At 39.1% G+C, this 14,874-nt stretch overlaps 1 protein-coding gene across 2 annotated transcripts in view; it reads right to left on the reverse strand.

Moving 5' to 3' along the window:
- The window catches only part of SPECC1 (sperm antigen with calponin homology and coiled-coil domains 1), a 291,889-nt gene that overhangs the window by 94,974 nt on the left and 182,041 nt on the right, over positions 1-14,874 (reverse strand). For both annotated transcript variants that reach the window (XM_006901390.1, XM_006901389.1), the window contains 2 exons: positions 9,119-9,200; positions 4,496-4,652 (listed from right to left, as the gene is read on the reverse strand). In XM_006901390.1, coding sequence (XP_006901452.1) covers positions 4,496-4,652; positions 9,119-9,200 — 239 coding nt within the window. The remainder of the gene's footprint in view (positions 1-4,495; positions 4,653-9,118; positions 9,201-14,874) is intronic.

Consider the following 14,874-nt stretch of genomic DNA (forward strand, 5'->3'; position numbering starts at 1 on the left):
GATTGGCACAGGACAGAGCGGAGTTTAGGGCTGTTGTACATAGGGTCGCTATGAGTCGCAGGCGACTCGACAGCACATAACAACAACAAACAACAACAACATGGAATTAAAAAAAGATCATCATTTTTGGCTATCTGTAGTCTAGAAAGAGATTGGTTTTTTTCAGAAGTCTATGTCATCCAGATGGCCATTCATTCATTCATTCACTTATTTAGAAAATCATTTGGGTTAAATATAGCTTTCTATAGACAGACTGATACAGTAGGTGAAATAGACACAAACATACCAACAATTACAGGGACTTCAAGACCCTGGGTAACATTTTGTTCTGCTATTTATTTAAGTTTGCCATGATTTGGAGCCAACACAATGCCAGCTACCAAGAAGACTATACAAAAACATTATGTATGTTTCAAGGCAGCACCCTTCCATCTAAACAGCATGCAAAAGATAAGTTGATAGGACATATTAAGAACAAGATTAGATTCTCATGGGAGAAGAGAAAGATGAGAAGAAATAGGGGGACAATAGTAAGACTTAGAAGAGGGACATTGCACATTCTGGAGATGATAACCACATTCTGTAGCTCAATTCTGAGTGCCTGATTTAGTAAGAATTAAACCTTAGACTTCCAAGAACAAAATCACATCCTCAATGTTCAGGACATCTCTGCTAATTCTTTTGCTAGTGGAAAGTACTCAAATATTAGGAAGGGTCACACAATACCAACTTTCTCCCATCATGTTGTTATTGCTGGGTATTGTTGAGTAACTTTTGACTCTTACAGACAACATGTGACAGAGTATAACCATACCACAGTATTATTTTGACTGGAATCTTTAGGGAAGCAGATTGCAAAGTCTTTTTTTCTGCCTCATTTCTTTTCTTCCAGGTGAGTTTGAAATGTCAACTTTTGGGGTAGCAGCCAAGGATTTAGCTGTGCGCACTTCCAGGATGCATTTCTTCTACTAAATTACAGATATCAAGAAACCAACATGACACTCTTACAGTGGTTCAGGACAGTACTCCTCTCCCCAACCCCACGTACAGAAATACAGGAACAGAAATGGACAGAGCCAGCAGGAAGACTGAAAGAATGCTGATCTCTCCAGTATTAACTATGGCAGGCAGAAATTAAGAGCAACAGAATATTAGACTGGAGAACAAAGACTCAATTGTTCTGTGCAAGGTGATCCCACATCTTACATCAGAAGAGAAGTTGCAGAATACAGACAGTTATGTTCTGAGAGGGCTTTCTGGCAAGACAAACTTTAGTGTTTTCTCAGCAAGAAAACTACGGGACAGGGTTGACCAATTCAGCAAAGTGGCAGGATATAAGATCAGCATACAAAAATCAGTTGAATTTCTCTACAGTGACAAAGAGAATACAGAATTGGAACTAAGAAAAACAATATGCTTCACAATAGCTAATCACAGGATTAAATACTTGGAAGTAAATATAACCAGAAGCACAAAGGATCTAGTCAAAGAAAATTACAAAACATTATTACAAGAAACAAAAAGAGACCTGGAGAAGTGGAAGAATATCCCTTGCTCATGGATAGGAAGACTCAATATTGTGAAAATGACAATAATACCAAAGGCAATTTATACGTTCGATGCACTCTCAATACAAATACCAATTCCATTCTTCAACGAGATGGAAAAGGCAACCTCCAATTTCATTTGGAATAAAAGAAGCCCCGAATAAGCAAAGCACTTCTTAAAAAGAGAAACAAGATAGGAGGCATCTCACGCCGATTTAAAATCCTACTACACTGCCGTGGTGGTCAAGGCAGCGTGGTACTGGTACAATGACAGACACATAGATCAATGGAATAGAATTGAGAATTCAGAAATCAGCCCATCTACCTATGGTCAACTGATTTTTGACAATGAAATGAAATCAGTTAAGTGGGGAAACGACAGCCTTTTTAACAAATGGTGTTGGCAAAATTGCAAAACTATCTGCAGAAAACTCAAGCAATATCCCACACCATACACAATAAACAATTCAAATTGGATCATGGACCTAGGACTAAAACAGGACTATAAACTTCATTAAAGAAAAGCTTGGAAGAACTCCAGAAGTCCTGATCCACAACATCAACAGTCTTCCAAGTATCCATAAAAATCTACAACCAGGAGAGGATAAAACAGATGAATGGGACATTCTAAGAATCAAATTCTTATGCACATCCAAAAACTTCTCCAATAGGGTGAAAAGAGAAGCCACAGACTGGGAAAAAATGTTTGGTAATGGCATGTCATATAAGGAATTTATATCTAGAATTCATAAAATACTCAAGCACCACAAGATAAATGTAAACAACCCAACTGAAAAATAGGCACAGGATATGAACAGACATTTCACCAAAGAAGACATTCAGACGATAAACAAACACATGAAGAAATGTTCAAAATCCTTAGCTATAAGAAAAATGCAAATCAAAACAACTATAAGATATCATCTCACCCCAGTCAGAATAGCAAAATTTAACAGAACAGCAAACATCAAATGCTGGCAAGGTAACGGAGAAACAGGAACCCTTATTCACTGTTGGTGAGAGTATAAAATGGTACAACCACTGTGGAAGGCAGTATGGTGCTTTCTCAAAAAGTTGCAAATAGAGATTACATTTGACCCAGCAATCCCACTACTGGGAATATATCCCAAAGAGACCATAACTGCCACCCAAGCAGATATATGGACACCCATGTTTATCGCAGCTTTGTTCACAATAGCAAAGAGTTGGAAACACCCCAAGCGTCCATCAATAAACGAATGCGTAGCAAAACTGTGGTATATTCACACAATGGAATACTACACTGCACTAAAAAACTAGGAACTCATGAAATATTATACAAAATGGATGACCCTGGAGAACATTAGGCTGAGTGAAATATCTCAGTCACAAAAGGACAAATACTGTATAGTGCCACTGTTGTAAAACAGGGCTGACATCGAGGGGGGGGCACTGAGAAAGATGGAATAAATTATGTATACTTCATTGAAACAGATGAGAGAGAAAACTATTTAAAAGGGATATATGATTAGGTTTGGAAGGAGGCGTGGCATCCACTTCCATAATAGCTTGCCTCCGGAAATCCTATGAACCTGGAGAGAGGAAGAAAGGCACCCAAGCGTCAAGGACTCTCCTTCATAGGGTCGCTATGAGTCGCCTGCAACTCGATGGTGCTTAACAACAACAACAACATATGATTAGGTATTATTGTCACGACAGGAGTCCAGAATGAAGGCTGCATAGTGGAGTGGACTTGGGAGGAGAGATTGTATAACAATGAAAGAATTTTTCTTTTACTTTTCAAAGAGAAGAGCTAATTGGGGGAGAGGGGGTGGGCAGGGAGAAAAGTGCAACAATGAATGAATGGGAATCCAAAGTCTCTGTAAACTTTCATTAAAATGAATAATAATAATTTCAAAAAGAAGATTAATCCTTCTCAAAGAAGGAAGCAAGCAAGAGAATAAGAATAAAGGAAGCAGCTCAGAAAAGTTTTCAGGAGCCCAAGTGATCAGAAGCACTGAAAAGGGAGGAGACAGCAGAAGAAGGACATGTTCCTGGTGACCAGTACTGCAAATGTCACTACCCTCTCCTCACATTCCATTCTTCACATCACTGCTAAAGTTTTCTTTCAATATGAACTTCAAAATCCCTCTCCAAATCCTTCTCATATGTCACAGTTTTCTGATTAATCTTACCTAAGAGCACAGGGCCAATATTGTTGTTATATGCCATCAAGTCAGAATCAACTCCTAGCTGAGCTGCTTTCCCACTAGACCCAAAAGCTTCAATCTTGCTAGATTACTATTGCAAAACAAAACAAAAAATGTCATAGATTTAAGGGTTCCCTTGCTTAGTGGTAAGAAGTTGTGGTGCCAACCCAAAGGCACCTGGTTCAAATCTTCCAGCTGCTATGGTGGGAGAAAGATGGGGAGTTTCTGCATCCAATTTACTGCCTCTGAAAACCTTGTGGAGGGTCAGCTATGGGTCAGTTCTGATTCGGTGGTGCACAGTAACAACTGCTTTACCAAAATAAGTATAATCTTCTTATTCTGACAAATTGTCACATCCAATAAATATTGACTGGCAGCTTAATGTACATATGTATGCCAGCTCCCTGGCCTCATGAAGCCCACACACTGGTCCAGTCAAATGACAGTTCCCTGACTATCATGCTACAGGTTGTACCTTATCCTCCACAGAACAGCTTCTTCCTCCTATTGGCCTTCTGGATTCAATAAACAACTTTGCTTATACTATTTTTATGGCCCTTTAATCCACTTTTCATGATCCTATGGTCTAATGTCTTCCAATTATACCTGCTGAAGTTAAGTACTGTGCTACAATCATTCAGTCAGGAATTATTTGTTGAAATAGAGTGACCACAGGTTATGAAACAGAAGGAAGAACCCAAAATTGTCAACCCAACGGCTGGAGTATTTTCCTTTATTCTCCTGTTTAAAAGGTGATACCTGAGTTTGCTTTGTGGTTTCAATGCCCTGGTGGAAGAACTCAGCAGTCTTGCATTACCAAAGCCCAGTGAAGAGGGCCGGCTCAGTGATTCAAGCGAGGGGCTCTTCCGGAGGTAAACGTCTGGCTTCAGGTCCTCAGCCCTTCCTTTAAGAAGATCTGTGTGAATAACATTATAATCACTCATTTCACAAGAAGAGAAATTTTATTGGTCATCATATTTTTATTTTCAAGTATGCTGTTGTTGTGTGCCGTCGGGCTGGAACCAACTCATAGCTGACCCTCCAGTGCATTTTCAGAGGGAAGAGAGTGCCCATCATTCTTCCATGGAGCAACTGGTAGACTTGGGGAGGAAAAAATAGTGTTTCACAATTTCTGGATTTAAAAAAATGCATATAGGAATAGAATTCTTCAGGCAAGGCTGCTTACATAAATTAATAGGCTCATTTTACAATTAAGGGGCTGTGGTGGGAGCATGTCACAACCTGCCAGCAATTCTTTGGAAGGAAGATGAAATGAATCATTTCCACCCACAAAGATCTACAGCCTCAGAAACCAGATGGAGGGTCACTATGAGTTGAACTAGACTCCAGGCCAGTGACTTTGGGCTTTCTTATTTCCAATTAAAGGGGCTTTTGGACACAGTGGTTAAGCACTATGTTGCTAAGTGAAGAGCTGGTGGTTCAAATCCACCAGCTGCTCCTTAATTGAAAGGCAGTCTGCTTCTTTAAAGACTTATGGTCCTGGAAACTCTATGCGCTGTGGGTTGCTGTGAGTTGAAATTGACAGTGGATTTTTGTTGGTGTCTAATTGTGAGGCAGTGGTGGCTCAGTGGTAAACTTCTAACCTCTTTGCAGGAGGCCCAAGTTTGAGTCATGACCAATATACATCATTGACAGTCACCATCTATCTATTGACTGGATGCTTGCGTGTTGTTATGATGTTGATCAAGTTTCTTTGGAACTTCCAGACTAAATTAGGAAGAAAGGCCTGATGATCCACTCCTGAGATTTGGTCAATGAAAACCCTGTAGATCATAAAGCCCTGATCCACAACTGCTCACAGGAACTGGGAAGGATTACTGTGAACACAGCGGCCAAGAACAACAAGAAAAAAGAATTGATGTCTATGAATTATGATGCTGGCAAAGAATATTAAATACACAGTGTACTGCCAGAGATTAGCCACAATTTGTTGTGATCCACACCATCAAATGCCTTTGCAGAGTTGATAAAATACAAATAGACATCATTCTGGTTCTCTCTGCTTTCAGTCATGATCCATCTGACATCAGCAATGACACCCTTAAGTGGTGCAACCTTTTCAAATTCCAGCTTGTATTTCTGGCAGACTGATGTACTATTCTAGTCATTTTTTATAATCTTCAGTAAGATTTTGCTTGCACATGATATTCATAATATCATTCTATAATTCTCACACTGTATAGGACCACCTTCTTTTGGGAATGGGAATAAATATGCAAGTCCAAGCTGCACTGAAGGAATTAGCTAAAATACCTGTTCCCTTGTTTATCATCTCTGTCTTACCGTGAATGTTCTTCTCCCAGGACTCACTGCTCCTGATAGCATGTCTAAAGTATTATTGGTTGTCAATTTATTTTAAAGTACTTATATCATTGCCTCTGGATGCCAATGTTTCTGAGGAGAAATTAGCATTTAAGTTTCTTGAGTATTTATGTATGTGACTATTGATTTCTCTCTCATTGTTTCCAGGATTATCTCCTTATCAGTATTTTTTAAAAGACTGAATATGATGCTTCTCAATGTATATCTCATCTAGGTTATTCTGCTTGAAATTCTTTGAACTTTTGATTTTGTACGTTAATGTCCTTTGTAAGACCATGGAAATTTTCTGTCATTATTTAATCAGACATTCATTCTGTCCCTTTTTCTATTCATAATCTTCCTCTGAAATTCCTATGTTGTATTTATTACAGCCATCTTATCCTCTAATTTGCTAATACAGCTCTTGATGTCTATAATTACACTGAACTTTGCTTAGACTCTTGACCCATTATTCTTGTTGCCCTTTAGCTTTTACAATTTCAACGATCTTATCCTCTAATTTGCTAATTCTTTCTTCTGCCTAACTACAATTATTGTTAAATCTTTCTAGTGTGTTTCTCATTTCAGTTGTCTCTGTAAATGGCAATATTTCTGTTTGGTGTTTTTGTGCCTTTTTAAAATTTCTTACTTCCTTTTAATGATTTTTATTTGGTTAGTGCATAGTTTTTCTTTCATTCATATTTTTGTTTCTGTCTTTCCTGAGCTCTTTAATTACGGACAATGTTGTTGTGTTGTATTTCCCCATTCTTTTCCTGATTCTCTCACTTTTGTCATTTGAGTGAGTTTTTTGTTCTTTCTGTATCTTGAGATTGCATGTAGGGGCAGTGGAAATTGTGTGTTTAACTCTCAGTTCTCTATAGAATTTAATGTTTATGCATTCACTACCTTTTGCAAAATACTGTTTAAGCAGGGAGGACCTTCTGTTTTTCTCATCTACTTTGTCTTCCTCTCTGTGATAGCTCCTCCTCTTTACCAGATTTAATAAAAATTCAAAAGTTCTTTTTTCTGTGTTCAACTTTCTACGTCTTCCAAACATACCAGGGAACATGATGCTATCAATCTTTTCACCAATGGGTATTACAATTCAGTGAAGATATCATGTACTAATTAACCTGTCCACCAAAGGGCGTGTCTCCTCTTCTCTGGTTATTACTTCCTCTCCTTCATTGTTTCTAAAAACCACATTTCAGTCAGAAAACCACACTCAGCTACCCTCTTCCGAAGCTTAGTGTTCTTTCTTCAGGTTTTCTACCTTGCTCCATGAAGACTGTTTATATCTGATCTGGAATTCAGGAAAAGTATAGACATACTTTCCTCCATTTCTGGAGAAAAGGAGGCGCACAGTCAGGTATTTCACAGAAGGCTCTACAGGGGCCTTGTAGTGAGACTCACCACTTCACCTCAACTAGGATGTGTTGGCCAGGTTGTGGAGAAAGCGGAACCCTTATCCACTGCTGATGAATTTAAAATTGGATGGCCACCTTTAAAAATCAGTTTGATAATTTCTCCAATAGTTGAATATTGTTGTTATTATGTGACTTCAAATTGACTACAACTTAGTGACCCTATAAAGAAGAGATGTGAACTTTGCCCTGCTTTGTGCTATCACTATCTCTGATATGCCTGAAGGTACTGTTATAATCATTGTGTCAATTCATCCTGTTGGGAGTCTTCCTTTCTCTGACCCTCAGCCTTTCCCAATATGATGTCCTTTTCCAAGGACTGGCCCTCCTGAGAGCATGCCCAAAGTAAATGAGGTGAAATTTCACTGTCTTTTTCTCTAAGGAGCACTCTAGTTATACCTTCTCCAAAACACATTTATTTGTTTGACAATCCATGGAGTAGTCAATACACTTCTTTAACATGACAATTCAAAGGCATCAATTCTTCCAACATCCTTATTCACTGCTCAACTTTAAGATGCACAGCAAATAAATGAGAAGACCATTGCTTGGACCAGGTACACTTAAGTCTTAAAATGGACTCCCTTGCTCTTTTAACACTTGGGTAGGTCCTTGACAGCTGATTTTCCCAATGCAAGATGTCTTTTAATTTCTTAACTCCTGTTACCAAGGGTGTTGACTGCAGAGCCAAGTAAAAGGAAATCTTTGACAATTTCAGTCTTTTATCCATTGATCATAATGTTGCCTATTGGCCCAGTGGAAAGGATTTTTGTTTTCTTGATTTTAAGATGTAATTAATATTGAAGTCTTTGATATTCTGTAGCAAGTGCTTCAAGCTCTCTTCATTTGAGCAAGCAGGGTTGTATCATCTGCATACAGATGTTTTTGATGAAATTCCTCCAGTCCTGATGCCACATTCTTCTTCATTTACTCTAGCTTCCCAAATTATTTTCTAAGTATACAGAATTAACAGGAGAAAGGATACAATTCTGACACATGCTTTTCCTGACTTAAACCATGCTGTGTGTTCCCTTGGTCTGCTGGTACAACAGATTCTTGTTCTATATATAGGTTTCTCATGAGCAAAATTAAGTGTCTGGGATTCACATTCTTTTCAAGGTTATCCATAATTTACTTTGTACCACATAGTGGATCATGGTCATTAAAACACAAGCAAATATCTTTCTGTATTATTCTGCTTTCAGCCCAAACCCACGTGACATCATCAATAATGTCCCTTCTACTACAGCCTCTTCTGAATCCAGCTTTAACATCTAGTAGTTCCCTGTCAATGGCTTCAGCCATTTTTAATTATCTTCAGTAATATTTTACTTACGTGTGGTATTAGTGATACTGTTCGCTAATTTGCACTTTCTGTTAGATCACCAGTTTTTATGTTTTGTTTTGTTTTTTTAATACAGATACTGAAAAGAACAGTGAGCAAAAAAATCCATTTTCTTCCACTGGCTGATAGTGCTAGGATTAATGCCTTACAGCATGTACTTATAACAAGTTGAAATTGCTTAGAAAAATGTTATTAGTTGTTTTTCCAAGCTCTGTTTTCTGTAAAGAAAAGGGAAAAAGTTACCTCAACAAGAAAATAGGTCAGAAGCACTTAGCAATTGAGGGGCTGTACCTGTAAGAGGGAGGTCTGGAAGATCCAGGCGCTGAGTGCTTCCTTTGCTGGCTGGCTGTGTACTGCTGTATGCAGAATGTCTCTATAGAAAAGTCAAAGGAACCAGCATGTGTGAACTTGTACAACAAGCAGAGCATGAACGCAGGTGTAGGGGTATGTGTGTGGGGACTTACAAAAGACACATTTATTTAATAGGTAATTAATGCAACTGACTATACTAAAAAGCAACAGAAAGAGTCTATGAAAAGTCTATCTTTAACAACCATCATCCAGTTCTTTTCTGCTTTAGGAGCAGTTACTATTAATTACATTCAAGAGTATCTTGCTTACATTTATGTTTTTATGTGCCATCATGTTGCCTGCGACACAGAGACCCTATGTATGACAGCCCTAAACCCTGCTCTGTCCTATGCCAATCTTATTGTTTCTGACACACCGACCCCCGTTACTCCAGTCACTGAATTAATCCATCTCGTCGAGTGTCTTCCTCTTTTGTGCTGTCCTCCCTCCACCCTCCCATACATGATGCTTCTCTCTAAGGATTGGTCCCGCTGGTCCTGCTTTGGGTGTGTGTATAAAACACTACTTTTTAAAATACAAATTTTTTCCTTTTTATTGTGATTTGAGTGAAAGATTATAAAGCAAACTGGTTTTCTATTCAGCCACTAATACACATCTTGATTTATAACATAAACTCTAACACCCATGAGTACACCAAAGAGTAATCATACTCTTTCCACTTCTTCCCTGTGATTCTCATTTACGTTAATCCTTCCATTCTGCCCCTTCTTACCCTCCCAGCTTTATTCCAGAGCAAATGCTGCAAATGCAGAGCAAGCTTGTGTGCTTGGCGATTCTAAGGAGTGTTCACCCTACCGGCCTGTCTTTGTGTGGCTCAAAGTTCAGTCACAGAGCATTTTGCTCCAAATTCAAAGGGCCATGTGTTCAGGGATTTCAGCAGTCTGGACTGAGAGCAGGAAGCCAGAGCATTGCTGGGTTTTGTTCCACATTTCCCCTCACTCTGTTCAGGATCTTCTGCTGCAATCCCTCTTAGAGTGGTCAGTGGTTGTACCATCTAGCTCTTCCGGTCTCAAGGCTGAGGACTCTGAGGTTTATGTGGTCCATCAGTCCCTTAGACTAAGTGTCTAAGTGCATCCACAGAGGAAGAGACATAGGGAGAGACCAGCAGTTGGACCTTGATGGCTGCCTGCAAGCTCTTTCAGCCCCAGCTGCTCCTCATCAAAGTAGGATGCAGAACATGATATCTGTAGATCATTATGCTGACTGACCTCAATACGGCTGGACCTTCCAGCTGTGTAGACACTGCTGTTGCCACTGCCCTAATGGGTTCTCACGGCACATGGACAGCTGCTCAAGGTGGCTGTTCGGTGCTCTCTCTGGTTCTGCGTTCTCTTGCTCTTCTTATTCAATGTTTCAGTTCAGATACACAACCCCTTCAGCTGCTGTGGATGCTGCCGTGGCTGCCCTGCATTCCCTGATTCCCAAGCCGCGTGGAGAGCTGTTCCAGACGGTCAGCTGTACTCTGTATGGTTCTGTTGCTCTCTAGTCATTGTTTCAGTTCAAGCCCTTCCTTGAGTCAGTGCTTGAAGTAGTTCATCTTTTATTTTTAAACTGTGGATTGAAGAACTCTTGTCCCTGTCTGTCATCTTTGCTGGTGTCTTCAGGGCAGAGGTTCTGAACTACTATCTGGCTACTTTGCCACCTTGGAACAAACAGAACTATCATTTAAGCCATAATGCCAACCCTAAGTGTACACACAGAGTAAATAATAGCAGGAACATAAACAGAAACCTAGATGCCAATGTCCACAACCATGATGGGTAGAAACAATCCAATTAATCATCAAAAGATAAATGGACAAGATATGGTATATGCATACAATGGACTACTACTCAGCCATAAAGAGAATGAAGTCCTGATTCATATTACAGATGCCCTTGAATATGTCGTGCTCAACAAAATAAGTCAGTCACAAATGGACAAACACTGTGTGATAGCACTTAGATGAAATAAGCAAAAAAATAGAAACCAAAGATTATTAGTGAGTATAAGAGTGGGAGGAGGAGGGAAGAGAATATCTTTCTTAGAGGGTGCTGACTGTTAATAGTGTGGAATGATTCGGAACAGGATAGCATGAATAGCTGTAAAACATGAAGAATGAAATCTGAGTTGTGGAACTGTACATGTGGAAATTACTGAGTTGGAGTCTATTTTGTTATGCATATTTCCACTACAATTAAAAGCAAAATAAGAAAAAACTGGTCCTGAACGAGGCTGAATCTTCCTCCAAATGATACTTCTAAAGGATCACTAAAGTATAGAAATGAAGTTTCAGATTTTCTGGTTGATCCATGCCCAAAGAATTAAGTGACTTGCTCAGTATCAAAGAAGTCATGGATAAGGCAAAACTCATTGCTACTTATTACATTAGAAACAGTCATGGAAGAAAACAATGTTTCTACAGCTAATAGTCCTCAATTATGGCTAGCAAAATTGGCAGTAAGGATAATTAGTTCTTAAAGAGCAGAGAATAACAGTGTTTATATCACTAAAGAAAACAACAAAACAACAGTTCTGCAGCTTCTGCTGACCTCAGAGTTGGTAAGGCTAGCCAGAAAGCAACCAATTTCCACTGTATAATTATTTTTTTATTATAGTAAATATAATCATCTAAGTAGACAGGTGCTTGGTAGGGGCAAAGAGGTAGAAGTGTCAAGAAACTATTTCAGAGAAATAGCTACTGTATTCTTAACCTTAGTACTTATCTAAAAATATGATCAAAAGCTTATTTAGATGTATAAAACCAAGCAAAAACAAACCCACTGCTGAAGGGGAGAATCAAGTGTCAACTTGGTGACAACCCCCCGCCCCCTGCCTGAGTATTCTATGGTATAAATCTTGAAGGGAAAGGACTGCTCATTTTTCTCCCACAGAACAGCTGCTGGATTCAAACCATGGACCTTTAAGTTAGCAGTCTCACATATTACTCACTATGCCACAAGGGTTCCTCTTCTAGGAGGATGTTGTTGTTGTTAGGTGCTGTCAACTCAACTTCAACTCACAGTGATCCTATTAACAATGGATCTGAACTTTGTCCTGTCTTGTGCCACCATCAGCATCTCTGATATACTTACTTGAGTCCTTTGTTACAGTCATTGTGTCAGTCTATCTTGTTGAGAGTCTTTCTCTCTTTCTCTGACTTTTTACCTTTCCATGCATGATGTCCTTCTCCAAAGATTGGCCCGTCTTAACAACAAGACTAAAGCATGTGAGGTGAAGTTTCTTTCCAGGAGCACCCTAGTTGCATTTTTTCCACGATAGGGAAGTTTCTTTTATTGGTGGTCTATGGGATATTCAGTACTCTTTTCCAATATCACAACTTAAAGGCTTTAATTCTTCTTAATCTCCATTCAATTTTCGGATGTATTAAGAAGTAATAAAAAAGAACATAGCTTGGATCAAGACACCTTAGTCTTTAAACTGATATCATTGCTCTTTGGTACTTTCGAGAGCTTCCTGATAGCAGATTTTCTCAGTGCAACTTGTCTTTTGATTTCTTAACTGCTAGTACCAAGGGTGTTAACTGTGGATTAAAGTAAGATGAAATAGTTGATAATTTAAATCTTTTTTCATTCTATTATGATATGACCTGTTGGCCTAGTGGTGAAGATATTTATTTTGTTGATGCTGAGATGTAACCAATGTTGAAGCCTGTAGTCTTTGATCTTCTGTAACAAGTGCTTCAAGTCCTCTTCACTTTCAGCAAGCAAAGCTGTGTATAATGCAGGTTGTTAGTCTTCTTCTGATCCTGAGGCCACATTCTACTCCATGAAGTTCCAGTTTCTGAATGTTTTGTTCAGCATACATATTGAATAGGTATGAAGAGACAGTAAACCTCTGACACACACCTTTTTTCATCTTAAACTGTGCAGTGTTTCCTTGTTCTGGTCACACAACAGCCTCTTGGTCTAGGTATAGGTTTCACACGTGCACATTAGGTGTTCTGGGATTTCCAACAATTCCACTGCTGGGAATATACCCTAAAGAAACCAAATCTACGACCCAAGTGGACGTATGCACACCCATGTTTATTGCTGCATTATTCACAATAGCAAAGGCATGGAGGCAACCCAAATGCCCATCAACAAACAAATGGATAGAAAAACTACAATACTTCCACAAAATGGAATATTATGCAGCACTGGAAAAAATGAACTAAAAAAATTACATAACATGAGGGAACCTGGAGGACATTATGTTGAATCAAATATCTCAGTCACAAAAGGCCAATTACCGCATAACACTGTTGATATATAAAATAGGAGAGATACGGGGTTCAGGGGAGAGATGGGAAAAGAGTGGATAAATAATGAACACTACATTAGAACAGATGAGAGGAAAAACTATGTGAAAGGAATATACGATTATATGTATGATAATATGGAACAAGGGTGTACTGAAGGGGAAAGGGAAGGGGAAGGCAGCAGGGGAAGAAAATGTGCAAGAATGAATGAAAGGATGGTGTAGGAAAAGGCAAAATTCAGATCTGTGGTTCATAGGTTCGCTCTGAGTTATAGTCGACATGATGGCACCTAAATAATTTTTGGAAAGGCAAGAGAGACAGCGAAAGAGAGGAAGATTCCCTACCAGCTGGATTGGCACAGTGACTGTAGCAATGGGCTCCGGTGTGTCAGCAATTGTGAAGATGACACGGGATAGGACAGGGTCTCTATGAATTATATATTTGATTTGACACTTAACAATAGCAATAACAATAATACAACAATGTTGTTTAGTGCCACACAGTCTACTTCAACTCATAGCAACCCCATATCACGGAACAAAATATTTGGCTAGTGGTGCAATAATTAAGCAGTTGACCAGTAAATGAAAAGTTGATAAGGACATTAATCTTCACTCAGCAGCAGTGGTATGAAAGCGTTAAAAGCCCTTGACTTAGAAACACTCAAGAAGCACTGGTTCCGAACCCCTTTGATGATGGCAAAGACGGCAGAACAAGCCAAGCGTGCTCTGAGAATTTATGTGTTGTAAATATTCTCTCTCCTTGGAGTATTTTAAAAAAGGAAAAAATTCAACAGTTCTTTGAGATTTTTTTGAGCCTCATTTTAATAAAAATACAATTTTTATGTAATTGAAAATTTTCAAAGTGTCATCTTATAGGAAGCAAATAATGGCAGCAAACAGAATTGTCTGAAGTTTGCAGTGTCACTGTGGGATCTTATTGTTGTTAGGTCAGGTCAAGTTGACTCTGCCACATAGCACCCTATGAACAGCGGATGTGAAGCCTGCCCTTATCCTGCACCATCCTAGCTTCTCTGCACTGCCCAAGCCCGTTGTGGGAGTCACTGTGTCAACCCATCTTATTAAGAGTCTCTCTTTCTCTCTTTCACAGACCTTCCACCTTTCTCAGCATGATCACTCTCTCCAAGGATTGGTTCCTCCTGAAAATACACTCAAAGAGTGGTGAAGTTTCAGAGTCTTTGCCTCTGGTTGTTCAGTCTTGTCAGTTCCTTTGGCAGTCCAAAAGTCCCCTTTGTCAACACCACACTTCAAAGGCAACAGTTCTTCTTCAGTCTTTTTTATTCATTGTCCAACCTTCAGATACATAGGAAGCCAGTGAAAATGCCATGGCTTGGATCAGGCTCACTTTAGTCTTTAAAGTGACATCCTTTCTCTTTAGCACTCTGGAGAGGTCCTTGAGAGATTTCCCCAAT

Source organism: Elephantulus edwardii, unplaced genomic scaffold (assembly GCF_000299155.1).
Source record: "Elephantulus edwardii isolate Elephantulus edwardi_28Jun2011 unplaced genomic scaffold, EleEdw1.0 scaffold00324, whole genome shotgun sequence".
NCBI lineage: Eukaryota > Metazoa > Chordata > Mammalia > Macroscelidea > Macroscelididae > Elephantulus > Elephantulus edwardii.